At 28.3% G+C, this 22,837-nt stretch overlaps 4 protein-coding genes and 1 long non-coding RNA gene across 8 annotated transcripts; 2 read left to right on the top strand and 3 right to left on the bottom strand.

Annotated features, from left to right (window-relative positions):
- Positions 1–912: 912 nt before the first annotated feature.
- Positions 913–8,242, bottom strand: LOC145749668 (choline/ethanolamine kinase-like). 4 transcript variants are annotated; one of them, XM_082565497.1, is made up of 12 exons: positions 8,017–8,242; positions 6,877–6,975; positions 6,380–6,497; positions 6,124–6,237; positions 5,295–5,428; positions 4,927–5,031; positions 4,654–4,712; positions 4,262–4,343; positions 3,750–3,858; positions 3,503–3,606; positions 2,265–2,346; positions 913–2,047 (listed from the first exon to the last, which is right to left on the bottom strand). In XM_082565497.1, exons 1-12 carry the CDS (start codon positions 8,112–8,114, stop codon positions 1,979–1,981), a joined length of 1,173 nt encoding a protein of 390 aa, XP_082421623.1. In that variant the 5' UTR covers positions 8,115–8,242; the 3' UTR covers positions 913–1,978. The 4 variants fall into 4 exon arrangements, 2 of the variants coding, with proteins under 2 accessions (XP_082421623.1, XP_082421624.1); XM_082565498.1 differs by lacking the exon at positions 8,017–8,242 and adding an exon at positions 7,227–8,008; XR_014283644.1 differs by having other exon boundaries at positions 1,980–2,047; positions 2,265–2,933.
- Positions 8,243–10,208: 1,966 nt separating this feature from the next.
- Positions 10,209–11,905, top strand: LOC145749669 (uncharacterized). Its single transcript, XR_014283646.1, has 4 exons — positions 10,209–10,322; positions 10,451–10,562; positions 10,977–11,078; positions 11,168–11,905. It is a non-coding gene; the product is annotated as an uncharacterized LOC145749669 (long non-coding RNA).
- Positions 11,906–12,544: 639 nt separating this feature from the next.
- LOC145751501 (ras-like GTP-binding protein Rho1) lies at positions 12,545–15,818 on the top strand. Its single transcript, XM_082567673.1, has 4 exons — positions 12,545–13,762; positions 14,292–14,379; positions 14,498–14,811; positions 15,172–15,818. The coding sequence occupies exons 1-4, from the start codon at positions 13,595–13,597 to the stop codon at positions 15,325–15,327; spliced, it is 726 nt and encodes a 241-aa protein (XP_082423799.1). The 5' UTR covers positions 12,545–13,594; the 3' UTR covers positions 15,328–15,818.
- Positions 15,819–15,979: 161 nt separating this feature from the next.
- LOC145750728 (uncharacterized) lies at positions 15,980–20,780 on the bottom strand. Its single transcript, XM_082566813.1, has 13 exons — positions 20,702–20,780; positions 20,285–20,389; positions 19,496–19,665; positions 19,264–19,413; positions 18,952–19,120; positions 18,591–18,680; positions 18,230–18,387; positions 17,771–17,894; positions 17,477–17,618; positions 17,256–17,319; positions 16,918–17,049; positions 16,249–16,348; positions 15,980–16,073 (listed from the first exon to the last, which is right to left on the bottom strand). The coding sequence occupies exons 1-13, from the start codon at positions 20,778–20,780 to the stop codon at positions 16,033–16,035; spliced, it is 1,524 nt and encodes a 507-aa protein (XP_082422939.1). The 3' UTR covers positions 15,980–16,032.
- A 457-nt stretch (positions 20,781–21,237) lies between these two features.
- LOC145751321 (uncharacterized) lies at positions 21,238–22,406 on the bottom strand. The gene is made up of 4 exons (XM_082567436.1): positions 22,095–22,406; positions 21,822–21,927; positions 21,640–21,681; positions 21,238–21,490 (listed from the first exon to the last, which is right to left on the bottom strand). Exons 1-4 carry the CDS (start codon positions 22,266–22,268, stop codon positions 21,462–21,464), a joined length of 351 nt encoding a protein of 116 aa, XP_082423562.1. The 5' UTR covers positions 22,269–22,406; the 3' UTR covers positions 21,238–21,461.
- Between the last annotated feature and the right edge of the window lie 431 nt (positions 22,407–22,837).

The raw sequence follows: 22,837 nt of genomic DNA, 5'->3' as shown, positions 1-22,837 counted from the left end.
GATCTGAAAAACAATGGACAATGAGATTAGATTTAGACTTGATTTTATTCACTAATTTTGAGGTCTAAAAATACTAGAATTAGACAGAATTGTATGCAATATCTTCCTCTTCTCCCGCTGTATTTTTGTTTTGCGGACTGTCTCGAACCCAAATTTACTCATTTCGCTTCGTGGGTCGTCCAAAGTTTGGGATTAAACAGTCAGTGAGCTGATGCGTTCCCGGTGGCCATTTTCCCAGTACAAAAACAAAAGTTATATTTAACCAAAAATCGGATAAGTAAGAATAAAAATAACTATATTTATTTAATAAATAAAATATGGTTCGAAATTATTAGATCATTTTAAAAATTAATCTTTATTAATAAATAAAATTATGCATAAACATTACTTAATTATGAATATTAACTAAATAATAAAATCTAATATTACATAATTGATTATTAGACTGAAAACGTATTAAATTATTGGATTAAGAAAATTTCAGAACAAAATTATTTTAAAAGTTTTAAAATATCAATATTTAATTTTTTAATCAACAAAAGTAATTAAATATACTCAACAAACAAAAATTAATTTTTTAACCCAGTTTTAAGTTGTTGATATCAGAATATACATTAGACAGGTTTTAAATGCCTAAAATTGATTTTTGATTTTTAATAAATAAACAAGCATTTAAATATAATAAACAAACAAAAATTATTTTTTAAATATGTATTTAATTAGTAATATTATTAAATACATTATACTAAATTTTAATTGCTTAATATCAAACTTTAATTTTTAATAAACAAGCAAGAATTTAAATATAATAAACACGTAATAAATGTGTCTTTTTAAGTTTTGACGCACAGCGCATTTATGTTTAATCTTTAAGTCTATTACCCGATCCAAAAATAAGAAACCCCATTAAATATATATAATATTTTATTACAATGAAATTAAATACATGAAACGATATTGTAAAACTTAAACCCGATAATACTGTTTTCGGTAATTACTAAAAACAGTGTCCAGTTTGTTATATCCTAAAATACAATCAATTACAACTATAGAACAAAAAACGTTAATTTACGTTGTTAAAAGAAATTAGATATTAAATTCAAATTCTTGGTCGTTCATGTGAAATAAATGTAATTTTTTTATCAGACGTTACATTATATAAAATATAATTATAATGCACGTGTATTTAAAATGTATTATTGCTTTTTTTGTATGCACCGAAGTAACATTGCACTTTTACGACTCCAGCTTTCGAGCATGATAATAACGATAAAAAAATAATTAAAATTTAAAAATGAAATTTTTTTGTTTACTTCGGTATTTCACATAATAGGTGCATTTTTTTCTACATAGGGAGTTGAACAAAGGGGCAGTAGAATGTTTCGAAACTATAAGGAAACGCTTGATAAAAAATAAATATATCAGAACATTTTTTTTACATAGAAGCGAATAGAATTAAAGTAAATACAACGCAAAAAATAAAAGCAACTTTTTTGTACAAGCGCTACGTGATATGAACATACTAGTTTATGAAATAAGGACAAGCATACGTATTTTTTTTACCATTGAGTCATACGAATAGATTTATGGCAAGGAAAATCGTAAGAACAAAACGAATTAACGAAGAAGAACCTCTAGAATTGCAACGTTTTATAAAAAAAATAAAATGTCACCAGTTTAGCTTTTTAACTCTGCAACATATTGGGACAAATTTTATATAACTCAAAATTGCTTTCGTTACTTAATTGCATATTCCTTACAAAAACATTCAGCCTTAGAATACTGAACAAATGATCAACCCAAAAAATATCAACCGTAAGAGGGCACCAGGATATAAGTTTGTATCTCAAGTTATACGGAAACCAAAAGAATGTGAAGTAAGCGTTTATGGTAAGAATGCATAAAATTGGTAGAATCCACGTCACAGTAAGAGAATACGAAAAAGGAAGGGCGTTTTTTAAAAGCAAATGTAACTGCCTCAAGTGGTAGAATTGGCAAAAATTTGTTTCTGTTTGAAGTAAGCGTCCAATCTGACTAAAGCATACTCCTGCCAAATAAAAATATTTTTTTTTTTAGTTTTTAGAAATGTAAAAATCTGAATATATGCTACTGGCCTTTAAACTGCCATGATCAAATCAATACTGGGTAGGGGTAATAAATGTTACCCTAAGATAAGGCTGAAAGTGTCACCCTTAAATTTTGTTGAAGCAGCAGTGAACTAGTTGTCCAAAAAAATGAAAATTTTTTACAAAATTTTAACTTACCAAATATCCAAATCCAATGTCTGAGATCTGAGCTTGCACAATTGACCAGAGAGTCCAAAACAAATGCGAAATCAGTGCAAACCTGTAAAAAAATAACAATTTTTAACCTAACTTGTAATTTCACTCTAAAAATTATGATGGGCAAAATTTACATGCAAAATCAAATACAGTATAAACGATGAAAAATATGTGAATGAATTAACAAATTATATGTAATGTCAATTTTTGTGTTTAATATGTGCTTGGTAAAATAATCAAGGCTTAATTTTAAAGAAATATCTAAAGAAGTTAATTAAATGTTAAAAAGATCAAAAAATATTTTAGCAATAATTAAAATTTTAAATCACAGTATCTTAATTAACAGTTATTTAAAATTAAATTGTGTAATTTTTATAGAAAAAAAATTTTCATGTCAAAAAACACAAATATTTGAGCTGGTATAGTGTGTATGTTGTAACATGTGTTTAAAAACTGTATCATGTTAGTGTGTAATTTAAGTGTATGAATACACTACAAAGAAAAGCAAAAATCTAAACTACTGTTGCATAAAAACATGGAATTTCTTCACAAAATCTCGGGTTTGAGCACTCGATCTATTTCCGTTCCCTTCAGGGGGGGGGTAAACTGTGAGTTGGGGGGGAAACGCGCCTTGCTTAGCGGTGGGCACACCTAAGAACAAATCTGATAGGCAAGCGCCACTTAGGACGCTGCATCAAATCAAAATACGAAACCCTACTTACAAACTCTGGGAACATGCAAACAAATAGGCAACAAAAAAAACGAAACATTTATAAAAAAAAACTTTTACATAAGTTTTGTTCATATATACAATAATATTTAAATAGAAATTACATAGAATTAACATTTAAAACCATTGCTTTATTGGTGTAAACTTCACAATTTGGCTTTTAAAGTTCAACACACTCACACATTAACATGTGCATATTCGACGATTTTAATTGCCTATTGTTTTAAAATTCCAATTTACAAAATTTTCATCTTAAAATATTTGTTTCAAGCAAACTAAAAATTGTGGGTAAAAATCGTCGTACATGCACAATTTTTTGCACCCGCATACAAACTTTAACTTAAAATTGTTCATACTTTCGACTCAATTAACATAAATTAAAATTTGTCACCATACCAAGCACATCAATTTCATTTTGAGAACTTAATAAATGCCAGTGCGAAAACTTACCTTATTTTTTTAATTAACACTAAAGAACAAAAGTGCCTACCTGTTAGCTTCAGCTACTACAAAGTCAAGTTGCCATTCCGGATCATTCTGGCGTGACGGAACTGCCTTGTATGCAGTTTTAAGGTATGATTTAACAAAGATTTCCTGAAAAAAATCAATTTAAAAATTACAAAATTTTTTTAAATTAAAAAATCTTCGTCTAAAAAAAATTATATCTTCTTTTCATAATACACGAAATAATAATTACTATTGAAAATAACATAAAATTAAGTTTTATATCAAAATACCTGCTGCTCTTTGGTTGGGTAATCTTCATATTTGTAAGTAAAGAAAGGCCATGAAGTGTGACTGTAATTGTACATCCATTCACAAAAGTGATTTCCAATGTCAAAACCCCTGAAAGAATATATTAACAGTAAAGTGTATGCTGTATTATTTAAAGCTTTTACATAAGTAAATATTACAAAGTAATCCTTTTTAAATGCGCTTTAAGCTTTATTGTATCTTTTTAAGCTTTAATGTAACATTGAACACTTATTTTTTTTTTTAAGAAATAAAAAATTTTAATTTGCAATTTAATGACTAATATGATGACATATTTAACTTAATAATATTGCACTAAAAACCTAAATTGGGCTATGAAGTCAAATGATTAATCAAATCATGAATAATCAAAAAAATTAAATCATAAGCATTTTATTTAAATAAGAAAAAAAAATTACCAGTACTTTTTTTTTTAATAGAATAATTTACATACAATGAGACCACCAAATACACAGAAATTTTTGTTTAAAAATACCTGAAATTGTAAGCACTGTATTCAAAATCAATCATTTGAACTGGGTTTTGTCTTTCTTCATCCGCGGAATATAATAGATTTCCTGGCACATAAAAAAAGGAATTTCAAATATTTTTACAACGACCCATGAGAATATAGATCATATAAACTGATAAAAAACTGGCTTAAACTAGTTTAACCACCATGTATTTATAACCAGTTTAACAACTCATTAGTTATTTGTTGTTAGGTAAAAAAATGCATTTTACAAAAATTTTAAAATTTGTTTAATTAATTTTAAATTAAATAATTTTTATAAATTTTAAAATTTTATAAAACCTAAAACTAATTATTATTAAAAAGGAAATAGTTCAACATGAAAACAGCTTCTTAAATTACACCATGGGTTTTACCTTCTTGTACGTCATTGTGGCAGAAAACAACAACAGCATGCATACTGGAAACCATTCTCCTAAAACAAAAAACGATGTTAAAAGTGCTTGGGTGCGTTGCAACTTTAAACTAAAGTTGTTTACTGGGCGATAACAACCTATGGGTTTAAGCAACGTCGTATTTTAAACTAATCAACAGATCAATATTGACATTAAGACAAAAACTTTAAAATAAAAAAAAATTTAATGCCCATATAGAATAACATCTCTAGAAAATAATAAATTTTTATGTACTTTAGGATGTGAGCTTCTTCTTCTACGTTATACGACATACACTCCAGGTAGAGCTGCTGTTTGTAGTCGTCTTTAAACTGAACGTTCTTGCTTTTTTCCATGTACCTAAAACATTGTAAACAAGGTTTAATGGCTATGGACATAACATAAGGTCACCTTCGAGATGTTGAGTTATCTTAGTTAGCAAAAAAGTACTTAATCGGTAACATATTTATTTTTTATCAGCAATTAGGATGGCGCCGAAAGTTTACCAACAAGTCTAAAAACCTTGACATCAGTTCAAAATATTATCGGAAAATTTTTGAAAATTTTTCTGTTTAGAATTTTATGCTCAAATAATTTTTTTTTAAACGCTTTTAAGTATATACTTTGCCATTTTGCTCATGATAAATGTGGGGTCTTTCTTAACTGGCATAATAAGGCGATGGTATTCTGCCATTCTCTCTGCAATCTGCTGCGATGTAATAGGAATACACAAGTCATCAGTTTGAAGGGTTCGGCACTAAAAAAAAAATTTTTAGTTAAAAATTCAAAAATAATTCATTTCTGGAAAAAATGATAATTATAATTGTGTATATATAAAATTAAAATGAAAAAATTTTAAATTTCTTAAAAATCTTTATCATTATCTATTTTAAAACACCCTTTTTAAATAATAGTATTAGGATTTAAGCCTTGGTAAAATTAAATTTTTTTAAAGTGGATTTCTAGTAATAAAATATTTGTATTGTTTTCTACATAACCATATGCTGGTGTTTTTACTGAGAAAATCAAATACAGCCTAATCAAAAAAAAACAATTAATAACCACATGTCAATAAACAAAATATGAATTATATAATATTTAATTTCAAAGTTCAACAGGCAGACTAACTAATTATTTTTTGTCAAAATGTGTAACCAAATAGGCCTATATAAAGTAGTACACTGAACGTGACAAAAAAGGAATTCCGAAGTTGGTTTCACAAGAGTAATTGAAGCAAATAATGTAATCCAACAAATAAAATGTAAATTTTAAAAATTTCGATTTTTGTTTAAAAAAATGCTTAAAAATCCAACTTTGGTTTGTAAGAATTATAAAAAAAACCATAAGTTGTTTTTATTATATTCGATGGTTAATGCTTTAACTTAGCCTATAACATACGTGTAAAATAAAGTATAACTAACGCATGCCTTTTTATTTCCTTTTGATACTTACTGGTAAAAATTCTTCCAGTCTTCCACCAGGAAATACGGCATACAAGCGTGGCCCAATTCCACGTTCAGCCAAAATGGAAAACACAACACTCTCTTGTATTTGAGCCTTAAAGTTCTACCACAAAATAATGTTTAAATATTTACTAACAAAAAGAATAGACTGGTAAAAAAAAACCTTTTTAAACTTGTATATATATATTTATATTTATTCACAAATGGACATTTTTTTTATTAAAATAATAAAAAGTGTTTATAACCTGCAAAATGAGGCCATAAAGTCGTAGTAGCACAGTGTTGGGGTAAACACTGTCATTATCGTTGCTTCTGTACTTATGGGGCAGAGTACAAATGTACAACTTATTTGTGAGACCACCGCTGAAATATACAGTAAACAAACTATTAATCACTTAAAAAGGATGTGCAGTTTTAAAGCCATTTCCTTTTATTCTATCGCATAATTAATTGTAAATATTAAAATGAGAAATTAATCCCATAGAAAGCAAAGTTAAATGAATTAAAATGAAAAAAAATATATGAATTAGTTTTATTTTAAATTTAAAATAGTTTTATTTAAAAGAAACATATTTGTTAAATTGTTTCAGTACATAGTTTTTTATTACATTTTAATACAATTTATTATATACCAAAACATATTGATTAGTCAAAAAACAACTACATTTATATAATTTTTTTAATCTTTTTTTTACTCTTAATTAATGCAAATTGTACTTGATTGTACTTTAATAATATTTACCCAAGCGGAGTAATTTCAAATTCATCCAATGAGATTTGAGCCCATGGTCCCTGAAGATATTCCTTGCATAACATATAAGCTCGCTTCACTACATCCAACCTATAGAAACAATTCCAAACAACAATTATAAATCCATTAACTTCAACTTGCTAAATTATTGATACTTTACAAGCTTAATTTTTTATTAGTTTAGCAATACTTGCACACCAAAAATAAAAAAATATTTTTTATAAAAGTGCAATTAAATGCATAAGCCAAGTTATCAAGAATCAAGTGTCTTTAACAAAACCCAAAAAGAAAAACGTTCATCAAAGTGTACTTAAGCATTGAACAAAATCCGATAGTCGTACCTCTGGCATTCCATTTCTGAATCTGACCCACTTTGTCCCGGCTTTCGCTTAGGCAAAAGTGTTGCGGCCATTGTGTTTTTTACTGGTTTTTATCAAAACTTAGTCTAAATTTTTCTGAACAAAGTACATATTTGTTTTCTAGTAAATAATTAATTCTAACTTATTATTCGGTTAGATTACAACAAGGTGATTTGGTAATAGAGGAACAAGGCAAAGTCCAAAGATTCATATTTATGCAAAATTCGCAGAGTCGTCTTTTTGAAATAATGTACAAATATAGCATGTTATAAACAAAAAATCTAATAAACATATTCCCTAAGTATTATCTTTAATTTTAAAATGATGTTAAAATTACATCGAATCATTATAACTATTTAGAGAAATAACAGTTAACTAAAAAAGAAAAATTAACATTTTTACACCAAAAAAACAGTATGCTTCATGTATTTAAAAAGAATATAGTCAAATATAATTCAAATTTGAACAACATATTAAAATTCCTTATAACTAGATTTTTATATCTATACTAAACATACAGACATATACTATGTAATTTTATCTTAAACTGAAAGTCTGGTAATAAAATAGGCTACACATATGTTTCCTTAAATATAGTTTTACAGGATATATACTAACAGAAAATTCTTTTAAATAACAACTAAAAATTATTGTTTTGCTATGTTACTCATAAAAGCTTGGTGTAAATGATATTCAGCCAGTTAATAGTCAAATAATGGTAACTAAATTTAAAAACTGCACAACAAGCTAATGTCACATGCCAACTACTTACCCCAAGCGATTTATTGAAGCGCTGTTGTCGCACAACATGCTTAATTTTTCCAAAGAACATGGCGCACCTTCCATGCGATGGCTTTGTAAAATGTTCATATTTTTTCCTTAGCGTAACAATCAAACAGAAAACTTGACACTTACTTGTGTGTTTATATTTTACAGTTATATGTAGCGCTTATTTTTTTGTAACCTGAAAAACACTTTGCCTGTTAGAACTTATTGCTAATCTTTTGATAAAATAGTTAAACGTGTTTGTTTTGTGTGCAAAACAATACATAGAGACAATATAACGTATATTTCGCAAGAATAAATACAAAATTCGCAATACATTTCTCGTGAAGTTATTAAACTAACATCATAACTTAAAAAAAAAACATTAACAAATAGTTTTTAAGTATTACTACGTTAATCGTACTTCTTATAGTATGATTCACTGTCGAAAACAACAGCAAGTTTTACGTTGATTTTTGTTATAATAGCATGTTGCTTTATGACCCTTTCAAGTGAGTCACTGCGTGATATACCCGTAATTATACAACTTCTGAAAAACTTAATAAAAAAAACTACATAATAAACCTATGAAAATGTCTAATTTTGTAAACAAGAAATACTATTCACCGCGGTTTGAAATGTTTTTAACAGCTCAACAGCAGGTAGCAAAAATTCGCGGTATGTCAACAAGGGGCAAAGTCTACTCGATAGCGTCCAAAACAACACATAAATTTTCTTAAATTCTTAACCTTCATGCTTGACTACCATAAGCTTTTAACAGAATTAAACACGGTAAAATTTGTTAAACGTCAAGGCAATACACTCTAGAACTTCAGCCTATAGGGTTACGCATGTTTACTCTCTAGCAACCACACTAGTATTTCCGTAAAACATTTCCTATTATTTAGGAGAACTCTTTTTTTAACTTTTTCGCCGTGTGCAAATTCCACCAAAAACATACGTTGCCCCTAAGCCAATAGCGCATAACAGTCTACTAATATACAGCCTTGGCGTATTGCTAGCAGGTATCACGCGGTTACAGAGCTTTAAATAAGGCCTAAACTTTTTCTAAAATCTTTGATGCCTCCGTTAACTATATCTGTTGTCAAAACCCGTTGTTATATTCATTGATATCATACTACGCGCGCTGGTATGTAACCTAGTAAATCGACGTTTTGAAGTTTGCTCTTTGTATGTAATTCTACTGTCACATGTTCTACATGCGACAGTAATCGTTATTAATGACAATATATTGCGCACCGTTCACTTCCTTTGACGTCGGTGGTCATTATGATTTGATTTACTGTGCTTTGAAATCGGAATCGAACCGCATTAAGGTTTAAATAATGAGATATTCAAAACGTGTGTCATAGTAAAACAATTTTTGTCAACTTAATTTATTCAACAAGAAATCAACAAACACCTTTTTTAAAACCTGTTGCTATTGCTATCACAACCGTTAATTTGAAAATTGTGTCAATGTCTTTGACAACCTTATTATTGTTGTCTTATTTATAATTTTACTAATGTTTGTTGTAAATTTGGAATCAGCCTTAACGTTTTTATAATATACATATTAACATTTAACATTTGCTGTAATTAGTTTAGACAGTATAAACTTAATGATTCACACCAACTCGTAGTGGAAAATTACCACAAAGGCAAGTATATCGTCATGTTGTATGCAATGTACGATTTATTATAAACAGAATGTTAAACGACTTAATCACAATTTGACATTTCTCTATATAAACAATTAAGTTATAGTAGAGTGTCGGTTTATAATAACAATTTTCACTGTTTTTTTTAAGGTTTTTTTTCTGGCCAGCAAAAAAATAGAAAATATTCGGTATGTTTATTTTTTTAGGACTTAACCAAACATATATCCCATTGTTCGAAAACGGGTCTTTTTATTTTTAAAATTTCGTACCCACAAATCTTATTGATCATTTTTTTCAAAATAATATTTTTTTTGTTTGATATTCTATACAATAATTGGTCACACTAAAGGATGAAGTATAAATATAGAGATTTTTTAAACTGAATTTAAACTATCATTCGTTGGTTTCTACATAGGCAAACAGTGAAAAATTGCTTAAAACCTTTTCAGAATTAAAGCAAGGTCAACGTTATTGCATAGCCTAGTTAAATAGCTTTATTTGTTGCTTAATTTATTAATTTTAAGTTGTATGTAAATTTAGCTGTATTGTAGGGTGTTATTAACAGAAAATTAATGTAACCAAATTTCACTTTTATATAGACTGTATATGTGAATATGTTGGCAAAGATCCATTACAAAGAAGCTTAAACATGGTAAATTGCCCTTGGTTATTGTTATAGTAAAAAAATAAAATATAACTGCTGAAAATATATAAATGAATAAAAACTTAAATTTTGTTAAAACTTAAATTTAATTAATTTAAACTTTTTATTTTTTTCAGAGCAACTGTTTATGGTGGAAAAATCTTAGATTCTGCATGAAAGGATTGGTTATTACAAATTTAGTCGCTTTTGTCATTGCTCTTGTCTTTATTATAAGCATTGTAACTACAGGTAAAAGTATAAAAAAGCTAAATTTCAAATTTTCTATAAGTTATAAAGCTTTTAAACTACATAGTGGTTTATTTTTTCCCAATTAGCTTAAGTTAAAACGTTTCATATTATTTTATTGGCAAAGAATGTGCTTTTTTATGTCTTTAATCTACTTGTAACCTCCGGGCTCATAGGCGAATATTGTGCCTTTTGTACGGCTCTAACCTAAATTTGTTTGGGTCTTCCCGGGACCATGGTCGGTGTACCACTTTACCGGATTTTTATAATATTTAATCACTAAAAACACCAAAATCTTACCCTTGAGCGACACCATGCGAGTCGCAAAACTAATCCAAATAACCTGAAATGTCAATTTTCAATTGTTATTTACACAAAACAACTGAAATATACCCTAAAAATAATATTTTACTGCAGGTTTCGATAATATAGCAGTGCTGGTATTGCTCAAAAAAGGATTATTCTTAGGATTATTTATAGGCGGGGGTTCTGGAATAGCATCAGCAATTTTATGTGGAGGTAAGTATAATAAAAATTTAATCATTATTGCAAAACATAATAAAAAAATATTTTATTTAAATTAACTCTTCTGTTTTTTTGCAAATTAGGAATTAATAAAAAAGAAAGCCGTACGGAAAGAAACGAAAACGTGGTTTGAGTATCCGGTATTTCACAAGGATATGACGTCACTATATTATACAGTCAAATGCATTTACACGGTAAATTTTAGCAATTTAGAATGACGTTTAATATTATGTTACGCTTCCAAAAAAAGTCTTCAATATTAACTATGCAGAATTTTAATTAATTGTTTGTCCAACGTAGAACTAAATAATTAAACCTAAATAAGGTAAGGCAATTTTTTTGGCTTCAATTTGTAATAGTACGACGAAACTATGTTCTATTAAAAAAGGTCGTTTGTCCTATATACCCACTGTGGCCTTAATTAAATAATTAAGTTTCTAGTACAAAGAACGTGAATGATCATAGAAAATATAACGCGTACCAGTGTTTCCAAATAATTTTTAAATATTTCCAAAAAGCTTACCGCATTTTACTTATTTAGTTACTAATTTTCTAATTTTAACATGAGTACACATTGTATTTTTAAGCAATTTATTTTATGTTATTAAATTGTGTTTTAAGGCATGCATATAAACGCACTGGAAACCCATGGAAACCCTTAATTTACGCGAAACAAAAAAAAAGTTCCTGTTAGTTTATAAACATAAAGGTATCGCCAATCGCAACTAGCAAAGTTCAGTAAACTATAACAAGTAAATCTCACTATCTTATATAATGAGGGTTTTAAATTAAGAAAAAGTTTGTTAAACTTACACGAACGCAGTTTCCGGTTTATGAAAATTATGACGCAGTTTTAAGGGCATTTAACTATTGAATACCCGAAAAGTGCGTAGCTTTATAAAAAAATATTCATATATATATTTTTAAACAGTATTTATTAATCTAAAGACTAATAATTATTGAATACGCTATTATATATAGCAATACAGCTATTTTGTTCTCAGTGATTGAAGATATAAACCAAACAATATTTGAATTTTCGAAGCCTTGTCAGTCAAAAGGAAGTGGGTTGTTTGTATACAAGATCAGTTTATTAATACGCGTTGAGGCCCACGCAGAACTGCCTAATTTTAAACAAACCTTGTTTAGTTAATTTGATATAGCAACCTAAAGGAATCAACCAAATAACGCGTGAACAGTATAGCTAAAACTGGTCTAAACAGTTGAGAAATTTTAGATAGGCTATAGTGATGTAAGGGTACCCATGTTAATAAATTAACATTTATAACCCATGTATAATTCAATTAAGTATCTTTCTTAAGTAAACAAACATAGTATAGTACATACATTTACTAAATTACAAAGCTACATAACGAATATGTTACAGGTTTAAATATAGCGCAAACATCTGGGCTAAAAAAAGACAGAATTTTAAACGTTTATTTCCTGGAATAATTTATTATAAAATAGCCATATACTATTTTAGGTGGGCAGATATTTTAATACGCAACCTAGTTTATGCTGACACAGTTAGTTTAACGTGATAAAATTTCGACAAGTCACGTGACAGATTGCTGGATTTCACACTTTGTCAATTAATAGGTTGTACGACGATATAGTAACTATACGCTTTGGAATATTTGGCAATTCAGTTTGATATATTTATGGCAAAGATAATGTAGTTTATTTAAATGAGTAAAAATAATAAGTAACCAGATAAATGCGTTCAATTGTATAACTGAATGCTTTGCCTTAGCTTACAATACCAATTTGATTAAACTAAAGCGATACGCTTTTTCTTTATTTTTGTGGTTTTTCGCATGAATTAAACATTATGCTTTGAATGCATTTTTTAAGGCTACGATTTTTTGTAAGTTAAGAGAAAACACGATTGCTAGAAAAAAAAGGGAATTAGCAATAGCATTTATGATGTAATTTTAAATAAAAATCTTATAATAGCAAATGACGCTCTAGAAAATGTGGTAAATTTGCTTCCCTTGCAAAGCTGTAATTTACATGCAGGGTTTTTTGGTATTGTGTTAAACTGAAATTCTATCGCAAGAGAAAAAGTCGCGAGTACATTTGCAATACTCTTGCGAAAAAAATAATCCCAGACGGTGGATTTAATATTGATCTTTTGTCCGCACTAGTATGGCGTTTATAAAATAGTCTGCCATCGTGTCGATCTATTATTTATAAAGACAGATATGTTTAGACTAGGTAAGCAGAAATTAAGGCCAAAAAATTTTTTTATTTAAAATATAAGAAAGAATTTTATAATTCGAAAAACAGGGATTTTATAAATTTTACATTAATATTGGGTGAATAAGACAGTTTAAAAATGCATAATTAGCTTACAATATGATTTTTAGATAAATTGTAAATTGAAATAAATTAATTATCAACTTTAAGAAAATCTTGCTTATGCTCTTGTAAAGGCTGCCTTATTTCAACAACAATAAATGATTTAAAAAGGCGTGAAAACATTTTAAAATTTAAACCATCGGGGAATGGAAGAAGTTCATATGGCGAGCCAAAAAGAAACCGACGAATTAGCATCGCCGCAAGTTGGCGCTATAGGATTGGACAAAACAAAAATCAAATGCGTCGTTGTGGGGGATGGCGGATGCGGAAAAACCTCGCTGTTAGTCGTTTACACGGACGGGGAGTTTCCGGAGGTGAAAAACTTAAAAATATATTTTTATATTTTTGACCAAATATTTTTAGTAGTAAAAAATCCAATGGCATTTCAAAAAAACACACGAAACCAGTTTTATAGTTAGGTGATGTGATGTACTAGTCATAATATTAATTTTAAACATATGGGTTTCAGGTAAGAACCGCACCAATGCCACAATTTTTGCTCTTGGGCCCGGCGTTAACGAATAGCTCTTAAATTACAACAGCACATCCTTAAAACTTATCGCAATAAGGTGACATAAAAAAGTGCTACCGTTTAAAAAAAGTATTTTTTTTGTATTTTTGCACCTAGATTTATGACAATTGATCACATACTATCACCAAGCAAAATTTACCTAAAAATTACCAAAAATATACAAGCGCTGTTGTAATCTAAATATGTTGGTATTTTTTAATTTAATAAGCACTATGTTGGGAGTTGTGACGTCACGATCATTAGAATTGCGCTTCATGTTGCAGTTTCCTTATACGACAATTTAGTAAATATATTTATGGTTTTATTTTTAGTTTTACACACCTACTGTGTTTGAGAACTACACAACTGACATTGAAGTCAATAACAAAAAAGCTTTGTTAACGTTATGGGATACCGCAGGTGCGTAACAGTTTAGTTTTGATAAAATGATGTAAATAGTGTATTTATTATTATACACCAAATAAACATTTTAAAATGTGCAAATTTTTTTCTTTAATGAGTTTTTTTTTTCTTTAAGGTCAAGAGGACTATGATCGGCTTCGCCCGCTCTCCTACGACAAAGCTGACGTTATCATCATTTGTTATGACGTCACAAACACCACGAGTTACCAGAACGTAGAGATAAGATGGTCGCCCGAGGTCCGACACTTTTGCCCCGACGTGCCTAGGATTTTAGTGGCGTGTAAAACGGATTTGCGGACACGGATCGAGACCGAAAATCGGGGATCCGGGTCCGATAACGAAGACGGGGAATTTAAAGTCGATTTATCGATCGGCGACGTTTCAATGGATAACCCAATCTCACAACGTGAATTTCTCACCACCCAAATGGTAAATGTATATACACATATATTTTAAGCATTTAATAACATAAGTTTTAATTTTAACTATCAACAGGCGAGAGGTTTTAAAATTCCAATGGTAACAATACAATGTTTTACAACACATTTCTATCTAAGCTTTTAAGCGGTACGTACATATAAAGAATTGCCCGAATCTCGATACAACATGTATTTTTTGTCATACGCAATGTGTAAAAAATACCGATAGTTTTTTAGCTTCAGAAATTCGTACCGCTTTAGTACCTAAGTTGCCAGTTTCTTTATTAAGACATTGTTAATTGTTTACTTGGCACAACTTTGAAAAACTATTATTATACTAACTAAAATATCTTCTTCTATTTTAATTCAGGGTGAAAAAATGGCCAAAGATATTAAAGCCGATGCTTTCATCGAATGCTCCGCCAAACAGAACACGAACATTGCACAAGTTTTTCATGTTTGCGCGGAAAAAGTTTTGTTTGAAGAAAAATTAAGTTCGAATTGGGATTGTTGTACACTACTGTAGGCTAACGGTTTAAGACTTAAGTTATGGTACAGGCCAATAGTCAAATATAAATTGGTAAACTGCAATAGTTATATAGACATGCAGGTGACTGCAAACAATTGATTTAACTGTGAATATTTGTCCATACACTATTTTTACGCCGTTAATTCTTGTTAATATTTTTTAACATTTATACGAGCCAACCAAAAGGTTGCTTTCCATATCGCAAAATGAAAAATGTTAGGATTTTTAAATAGAAAATTGTATATTTCAAATGAAAGCAACTTAATCAAATACTTAAATTTTCTTGTTTTTTTTTAAATTTTCCTTAAAAATTAATAAAAAATTCTGGTGCTTAAAAATACAGAAAAGTGAACTAAATTTATTTAGAAAACATTACGTTAATAAAAAGTAATAAATTATATCTAACTAATAATAATTTAATTTCTACAATTTGTTTGTTAAAAAATAAAACGATTTTTTTCATTTATATGTCAAATAAAAGCTTTATAGAAAAACTTTAATAGTTTTGCACTACCTTTTTTTTAAGAAAAAAAAACGTAAACAGACAACTAATATCCCAGAAATGTTACATAGCCTAGTTTTTGTAATAAACCTTGATTTAATTATCACCAAATATTCAAACGAAAAAATTCCAAGTCAACACAATAATTTTTTTAATTAACAAAAAATAAAAAACGATCTAACTTGTTGACAGTAAGACAACTAGATTACTTTTTTCATTTCTTCAATAAATTTCTGAGAGTCTAAAAAATAAATTATTATAATTTTAAAAAAATTTATGTTTTTATTTATTTATTTTTTTTATACGAAAACCAGATAATTAAAATATTTTTTACCTTATTTTACTATTTAGTTGCATTAATAGAATTTACACAAATTTTAAAACTTAAAACACTGACATAATAAATATCAACTTACATCTGAAACCAATAAGTTCAAAATGATCATTAGGAGGAAAGCCACTTTCAATTAATTTGTTTACTCTTCTTGGTGATTTCTTTTCTAGATCAACTGCAATCTAACAGACAAAAAAATAGATATTACCAATAAAAATTTAACAAAACAAAATAATTATGCATATAAAGTTACATTTGTTATATAACAATTAAATAAATATCCTTGATGTAGAAAGGTCAACTTTACAGACTAAACATAAAGGGGAAGATTTTTTGCTTCAACCCAGTTTCAAGTTGCCTTTGATGGTTTTAAATTTCTTAATTATAAAGCACATTACTTAACCTACCAATTAATTTTGGCTCAAGTTGTACTATTTATGGAGCCTTACTCTTTTTATAAATATATCTTTATCCTCGACGTGGAGAGGTCGACTTCATGACCTAAACATAGAGTAACATCAGTTACCCCAACCCAGTCTCAAGTTGTTAGTAGTTTGGAATATAATAGATTATATTTAATCAAGTTGCTAATTAAGTGTTAGTTTGGCAAAAGTTTTTAATGCACCTTACTCAAAGGCGCTACAGCATGATAGAACCAAAAACCTCATGTAGTGAAGCCAAGTATTCTGACCATGTATAAAGAAACTTTAGTAGAAAAAATATTCAATTACATTAAAAATATCGAAGCTACCTGTGCAGCATAACTATTACTTGAATAATATCTAGCTGACACAATCACACCATTGTTACCATGTGCTTGGTCAAAATGAATAAATTTCACTGTTACATCACTAAAACCAGATTTTTCAGGAGCTGCTATGAACTAAAATATAAATGTTTAAAGATGTATATCAACTTAATTTAACAAAAAATAGGGTTTAATAAGATATAGGTACCATCACAAATGTCTTTTATTGAAGGTTATAAGTTGTAAAACTATAAAAATTGTTAAAAAATTTCTAAAAAATGTAGTGATTTATAAAAAAATAGTATATTTATATAAAAAGTAATTTTTTTTAATATAATTACCACTGGCTCCATTTTATTTTTTAATGCAGTTGATTCCCTACTTTCAATATCTTGTAATTCAATACTAAAAAGCCATAAATAAAATTTGTAAAAAAATTGATTATTACACAATATCATTGTTTTTACATTAAATAAAGCCATTAAAATACAAATTAAAAAATTAAAAAAAAAAATATTTATTAAATTATTTTAAAAATACCTATTTTTATTAATATAAATACCTATATACAATCTCTTCATCATTTAACCTATTGTACTGTAAATTAATTAAAAACAATCCATCCTCCTTAAATTGAGCAGGTTTAGAAGTTGTGGTAGTTGCTGGGTCAGTTGGCAATGTTGGCTTAACTGCTGTTCCTGAACCTAAAATCCCCCAAAAAATAATTACAAACAAAAATATTTATAAATTAATTTAACTTTGTCTAATTGTGTATTTGACTCCTACATTGACTGTGTAACTAAAATCATTCTTAAAATATTTAGATATATTCAGAAAAAAGGTAATAATAAATTACTTTTTAATAAGATGACCGATAACCTCCAGTTTATTCCATGTGGAACCAATCCTCTTTTCTCGGGTCCCTTCTCCAGCTTATCAAATTTACCCTGGGATAAAACCTCAAATTCTCCACCACTTCCCTTTAAAAACAAATGATAATTAAAACATAAATTTTCAGGATATGGGAAAACCAACCCATTACTTTAACATTAAGTAAACTCTCTTTTTTTAAGTTGGCTTAGACAGAATGAGATTATTTATGCTGGCTTACAATTAACTGCTAATAAGTTCTTGGCTTACCAAGAGTTACTTAGTAAAGTACAATATTTAACATCTTAAGAAAAACCATTTAAATTTTAAGCAATAAAATTCTTAAAAAATTATTTAACTAATTTGTTTAAAAATACATCTAGTTTTTTTAGTTTAAACAAAAACATATACCTATGATAAAAAACTCTTAATAGATTGTTTTTACCTTAATTAAGTCAGCATAGTAAGCAGATACACATAATTTGGTATGTGCGCTAAAATAATTCTCTCTTCCACCCAATATTAAACCAGCATTATCAGAACAACTAGATGCACAATTACAAATCACATCCACTGTGTATACTGCATCACAATCACATTCCTCTACAAAAAAACATGCTAATTTTTATATTTATAAAAAGTATTAAAATTATTTAATTTATATATATACTCTAAAACTTTATTTACCATTTTTTTTGATATTTAAAATCTAAAAAAGTTAATAAAAATTAATACAATAAAAAATTTCTTTTTACTTTTTTAAGAAGTTGTTGTTTAGGTGTGTTTATATAAAGAGGTAAACTTACCCATTTGTGGTTCATCGGACAAGGGTAACACAACATTGACTGGGTCCTGGGATATTACTTCAGATACGGAAGATAAAAAATCAGGAACAACTAAACAAAATTTAAAATATATAAGCTATTTTTAATAATAGAACTCAATTTTTTTATAATCTTTTAATATTTTTTTTTAAAAAAGATATTTTGCATGGGCTATAATAAGTTTTGCAAATACTATAAAAGTAAATTAAAATTAGTCCAACTAATTAGAGAATTTTCGCAACAAATTACATAGAGACTTAATAAATTATCTAACAGAATTTCATTTGAAAAATCTGTTTTACATTTTTTTGTTTAAAAACTAAAATAGCTGTCTAAAAATTACCATTAGCTGAACTAAGCCTTCCATGAATTCCTTCAGCTGCCAATCTACTTTCTAAACCTTTCTTTACTACAGGCCATCTACCTGGTTTCACACTTGCTACCATTACTGCATTATTTTTTGCTATGCCTTCAGTTTTGTAACCAATGTTAATGGTTTGAACATTAGCATACTAAAAAAAATGTAAATAAAGAATCAAAAATAATATCCAATTTTTGTAATAAAAAAATAGTATAATTTAATAACAGTTTATTAATCAAAAAATTAATTCACAAATATTCAAATTTAAATAAAAAAACAAAATACAAATTTTACCTTTTTTACTTCAGTTTCAGTTGAAAGTTGTGCACGACCAATTGACTGAGTTGGTTCATTTCGAGCTACAGTCTTGGGTGGGTCAGCTGTTAATGTGTCCACAATAATATTGCTAACTTGAAAACCTTCTTTCTTATATGCACTTTTAATCTAAATATGTTATTTTTATTAAAAAAAAACAAATAAAATTTTCTATAAGAATTAAAGTATTTCAAATTAAAAAAAAGTTTACTTTTGGAGTGATTTTTTCAATCAACTCTTTTGCCTTTTCTGAAGTTAGATCGCTCATTTCAGGCGTCCATTCAACAAATTCTTCATCAAGTTCAACTAATTGAATTCTTCCAGTAAACTGAGTTTGCACTTCTTCCGAAGTAACAGTGTCGTCACCACCAGTAACTAAGACTATGTTTAACATTGTAATAGTGTGTGCTTACATATACTTGCAAATCAGTATTTATTTTGTTTATAGACTTACTTCACCAACCATTTTGCAATATTTGTGTACAATGAAATTTGTTAGTTTTATAATAAATTAACAAAGAAATTTGTAATAGGTACCGAGCAAACACCCGTATATCTTTACAGGCGTTTTAACAACAGTTTTGTTTGGTAGTAAAAAACTAATGTTAATGTAAATGTTGTACAAAAGTTCTATATGAGTTATAAATTAATTTAACATTTTTTAAATTATTTTAACACAACACAATATTTTGAAAATATTTACAACACAATATTTTGAAAATAAGGTTTTGATAACATATTTTAATTTTTTTTGGCCCTTAGACATATAAATCTTGCAGAATTTTGCAAGTTATTTTTAAATTTGGGTTAAGTTTATAATATTTATTGGTGTATAAAAAAAACTTTTAATATTTTAAAATTAAAAATTTGTCTAATTTATAGTACAAACAAAATTATTATTATATATATATTTATGTATATATAGAAATATATATATAATAAAATAAAATAGATTTTAAAAAATACTATCTGACTAAAAAGAAAAAAATCTAAGACCCACCAACAACTACCACAATTGCAGAGACCACACATAGTGCAATAACAGCCCCAATAATTAATTTCTTTGAATCATTTTTTGCCTGTGGGGCTTTTTTTCTTGGCCTTTCTATAATAACAAGTAAACAGTATACTTCAAGTTTTCTTATTTATCCATTATAAAAAGATTTAAACTATTTTAACAAAAAATTAAAGCTATTTACAAAACCAATTGACCAATGAGTTTTGCAGTCAGACTATAGAATTAAATTTGCAAATAGCTGAATAGACAGATTGATAAGATAATTAGATCATGTTATAAAAAAATACAGTTTTAATAGAACAAAATTGGACAAATAAATCATAGTAATATAGCATCTAGCACAAAAACAGTAATAACAAAAAAATAAAACTGAGTAAAAATCTACATATGAACATTTACCTTTTAATTTTTGTTTGCGTTTAACATGTTCATTTTTACCCTTAGAAATGTGAGGAATATCGGTGAATGACTGCATCATTTTTCGCTACTAACTAATGTATTAATGTAATAAGCTGACAAGATACATTTAAACCAATAAAACCATGAGCAAAATTATAAAATTTATTGCGGCATGTTTTTAAAAAAACGGGGATTTTTTTTACCATTTAAAATATATGCTAACCGCACAAATAAAACTTTTCGCAGGCAAATTTTTTTGTTTGTGATAAATAAACATATAGCTATTTAATTTCTTAAAATAAAACAAGTATTAGAATTTTTAAATTTTACAAAAGTTTCAGGCTAAAAGTATTACTAAACCTAAAATATATTAGCGTGGCTAGACTCGTTTCTACAATAACAGCAGTGATCTCTATCTTATTACAACAACAATCTTCATTTTTGTAACTGAACTGCACAACTTTTTAATTTCATGATACTTAAATAAACTTTATACTACTAACTAGCATAGTGGTACAAAAAATCACAAACAGACATGCTAATATAATATGTACATTTGTATTTTAAACTTTAAAACAAAATAATTAAAACTTTAAAAAAATCACAGTATAAGTGACAGAAAATTGTACAAACAGTAACACTGATATTGTTGTGGCCAATGTTAAATTATTTTAATATGTAAACTTGTGCTAGTTGTGTCACGATAAGTTAATCAATATACTACATATTTTTACAAAATAATCCTCGCCAGTTCTCAAAATTATGGCTGATTGAAGGTAAGCGTGGAGCCTACAAAAAAATAATATCGTAAAAAAGCAATAAAAAACTATTTCATCTTTTTAAGTATAGTCCACTTCACTAACAAATTTTGTAGATATTAAAGATTTCGTCTATCCCAGCTTTTATTAAATAACAAAGTTAAAGTTTCATGTACTTACCAAAAAGATTAGATGTCGTATCCACTGCGGCGGTCGAAATCGCTAAAATTAAAAATAAATCAAAACAGTTATGTTGTAAATTGTAATCAGTCACATGCCCTTATAATTTTTATGGACACGTAAATAAACATATTTAGGTATTTCAAAATTTTGCGATTTTACCATCATAGTTTTATACTTACTGACTGCAACATAAATACCATAGGCAATACCCCCAACCACACCCATTACGATTAAAACGATCAGAAAAATGATAAAACATTTGGCTCCCGTACAACTATCTGATTGCTAAAAAAAATAAAACTTTGTTTATTTTGTGATATTGAATAAAGTTTCTTCTGTTATACCCCTTGTATAAATACGTGAAATAAAACTACATAGATACTTATAGCTTTTCACAATCTGCCTTTGGTCAAATGCCATGTATTATTATCACATCTTTACGGCCGACTTACAGTGTGGTGAGTTACAGTTGTCTGCACGGGGGCTACTTGCGGATGGCCGTAGTGTACAACACCAGCGGTAGTAGGAGGCTGGTAGACTGTTGTTGGCTGGCTGTAACCCCCATATATTTCGGGTTGTGGCATTTGCTGAGGGACTTGGCCTGAAGTTGAGTACACGGTCTGCATGTTGTCTTGTATCAGATAATTTTATGTTAATTATATTGACAAAACCTTTAATAAAAAAAAGGAACTTATATTACTAAACAGGAACAGCATACACATTATTACACCTTAGTTCCCAACGGGTTCCATGTCAACTCAACCCGAGGACAACTCAACACCGGACAACTCAACACCGGACAACTCAACCCGTGGATAACTCAACCCGTGGACAACTCAACCCGTGGATAACTCAACCAGTGGACAACTCAACCCGAGGACAACTCAACCCGTGAACAATTCAACCCGCAGACAACTCTACCCGAGGACAACTCAACCCGTGGATAAATCAACCCGAGGACAACTCAACACCACACAACTTGAACGGCGAATAAATCAACGCCGAGCAGCTCGTGTCCAAGTAGACACATAACTTTTGAATGTTTTGCACGTTGGTTAGCAGTTTTACAATTCAAAACAAGATTTTGTGGGTTGAGTTGTCCTCGGGTTGAGTTGTTCTCGGGTTAAGTTGTCCACGGGTTGGATCGTCCGGTGTTGAGTTGTCCGCGGGTTGAGTTGTTCACGGGTTGGGTCGT

This window comes from Corella eumyota, chromosome 4, assembly GCF_963082875.1.
Source record: "Corella eumyota chromosome 4, kaCorEumy4.1, whole genome shotgun sequence".
Lineage (NCBI taxonomy): Eukaryota > Metazoa > Chordata > Ascidiacea > Phlebobranchia > Corellidae > Corella > Corella eumyota.
Note: the sequence above shows the minus strand (reverse complement) of the source record. Positions and strands in the feature narration are given on the sequence as shown.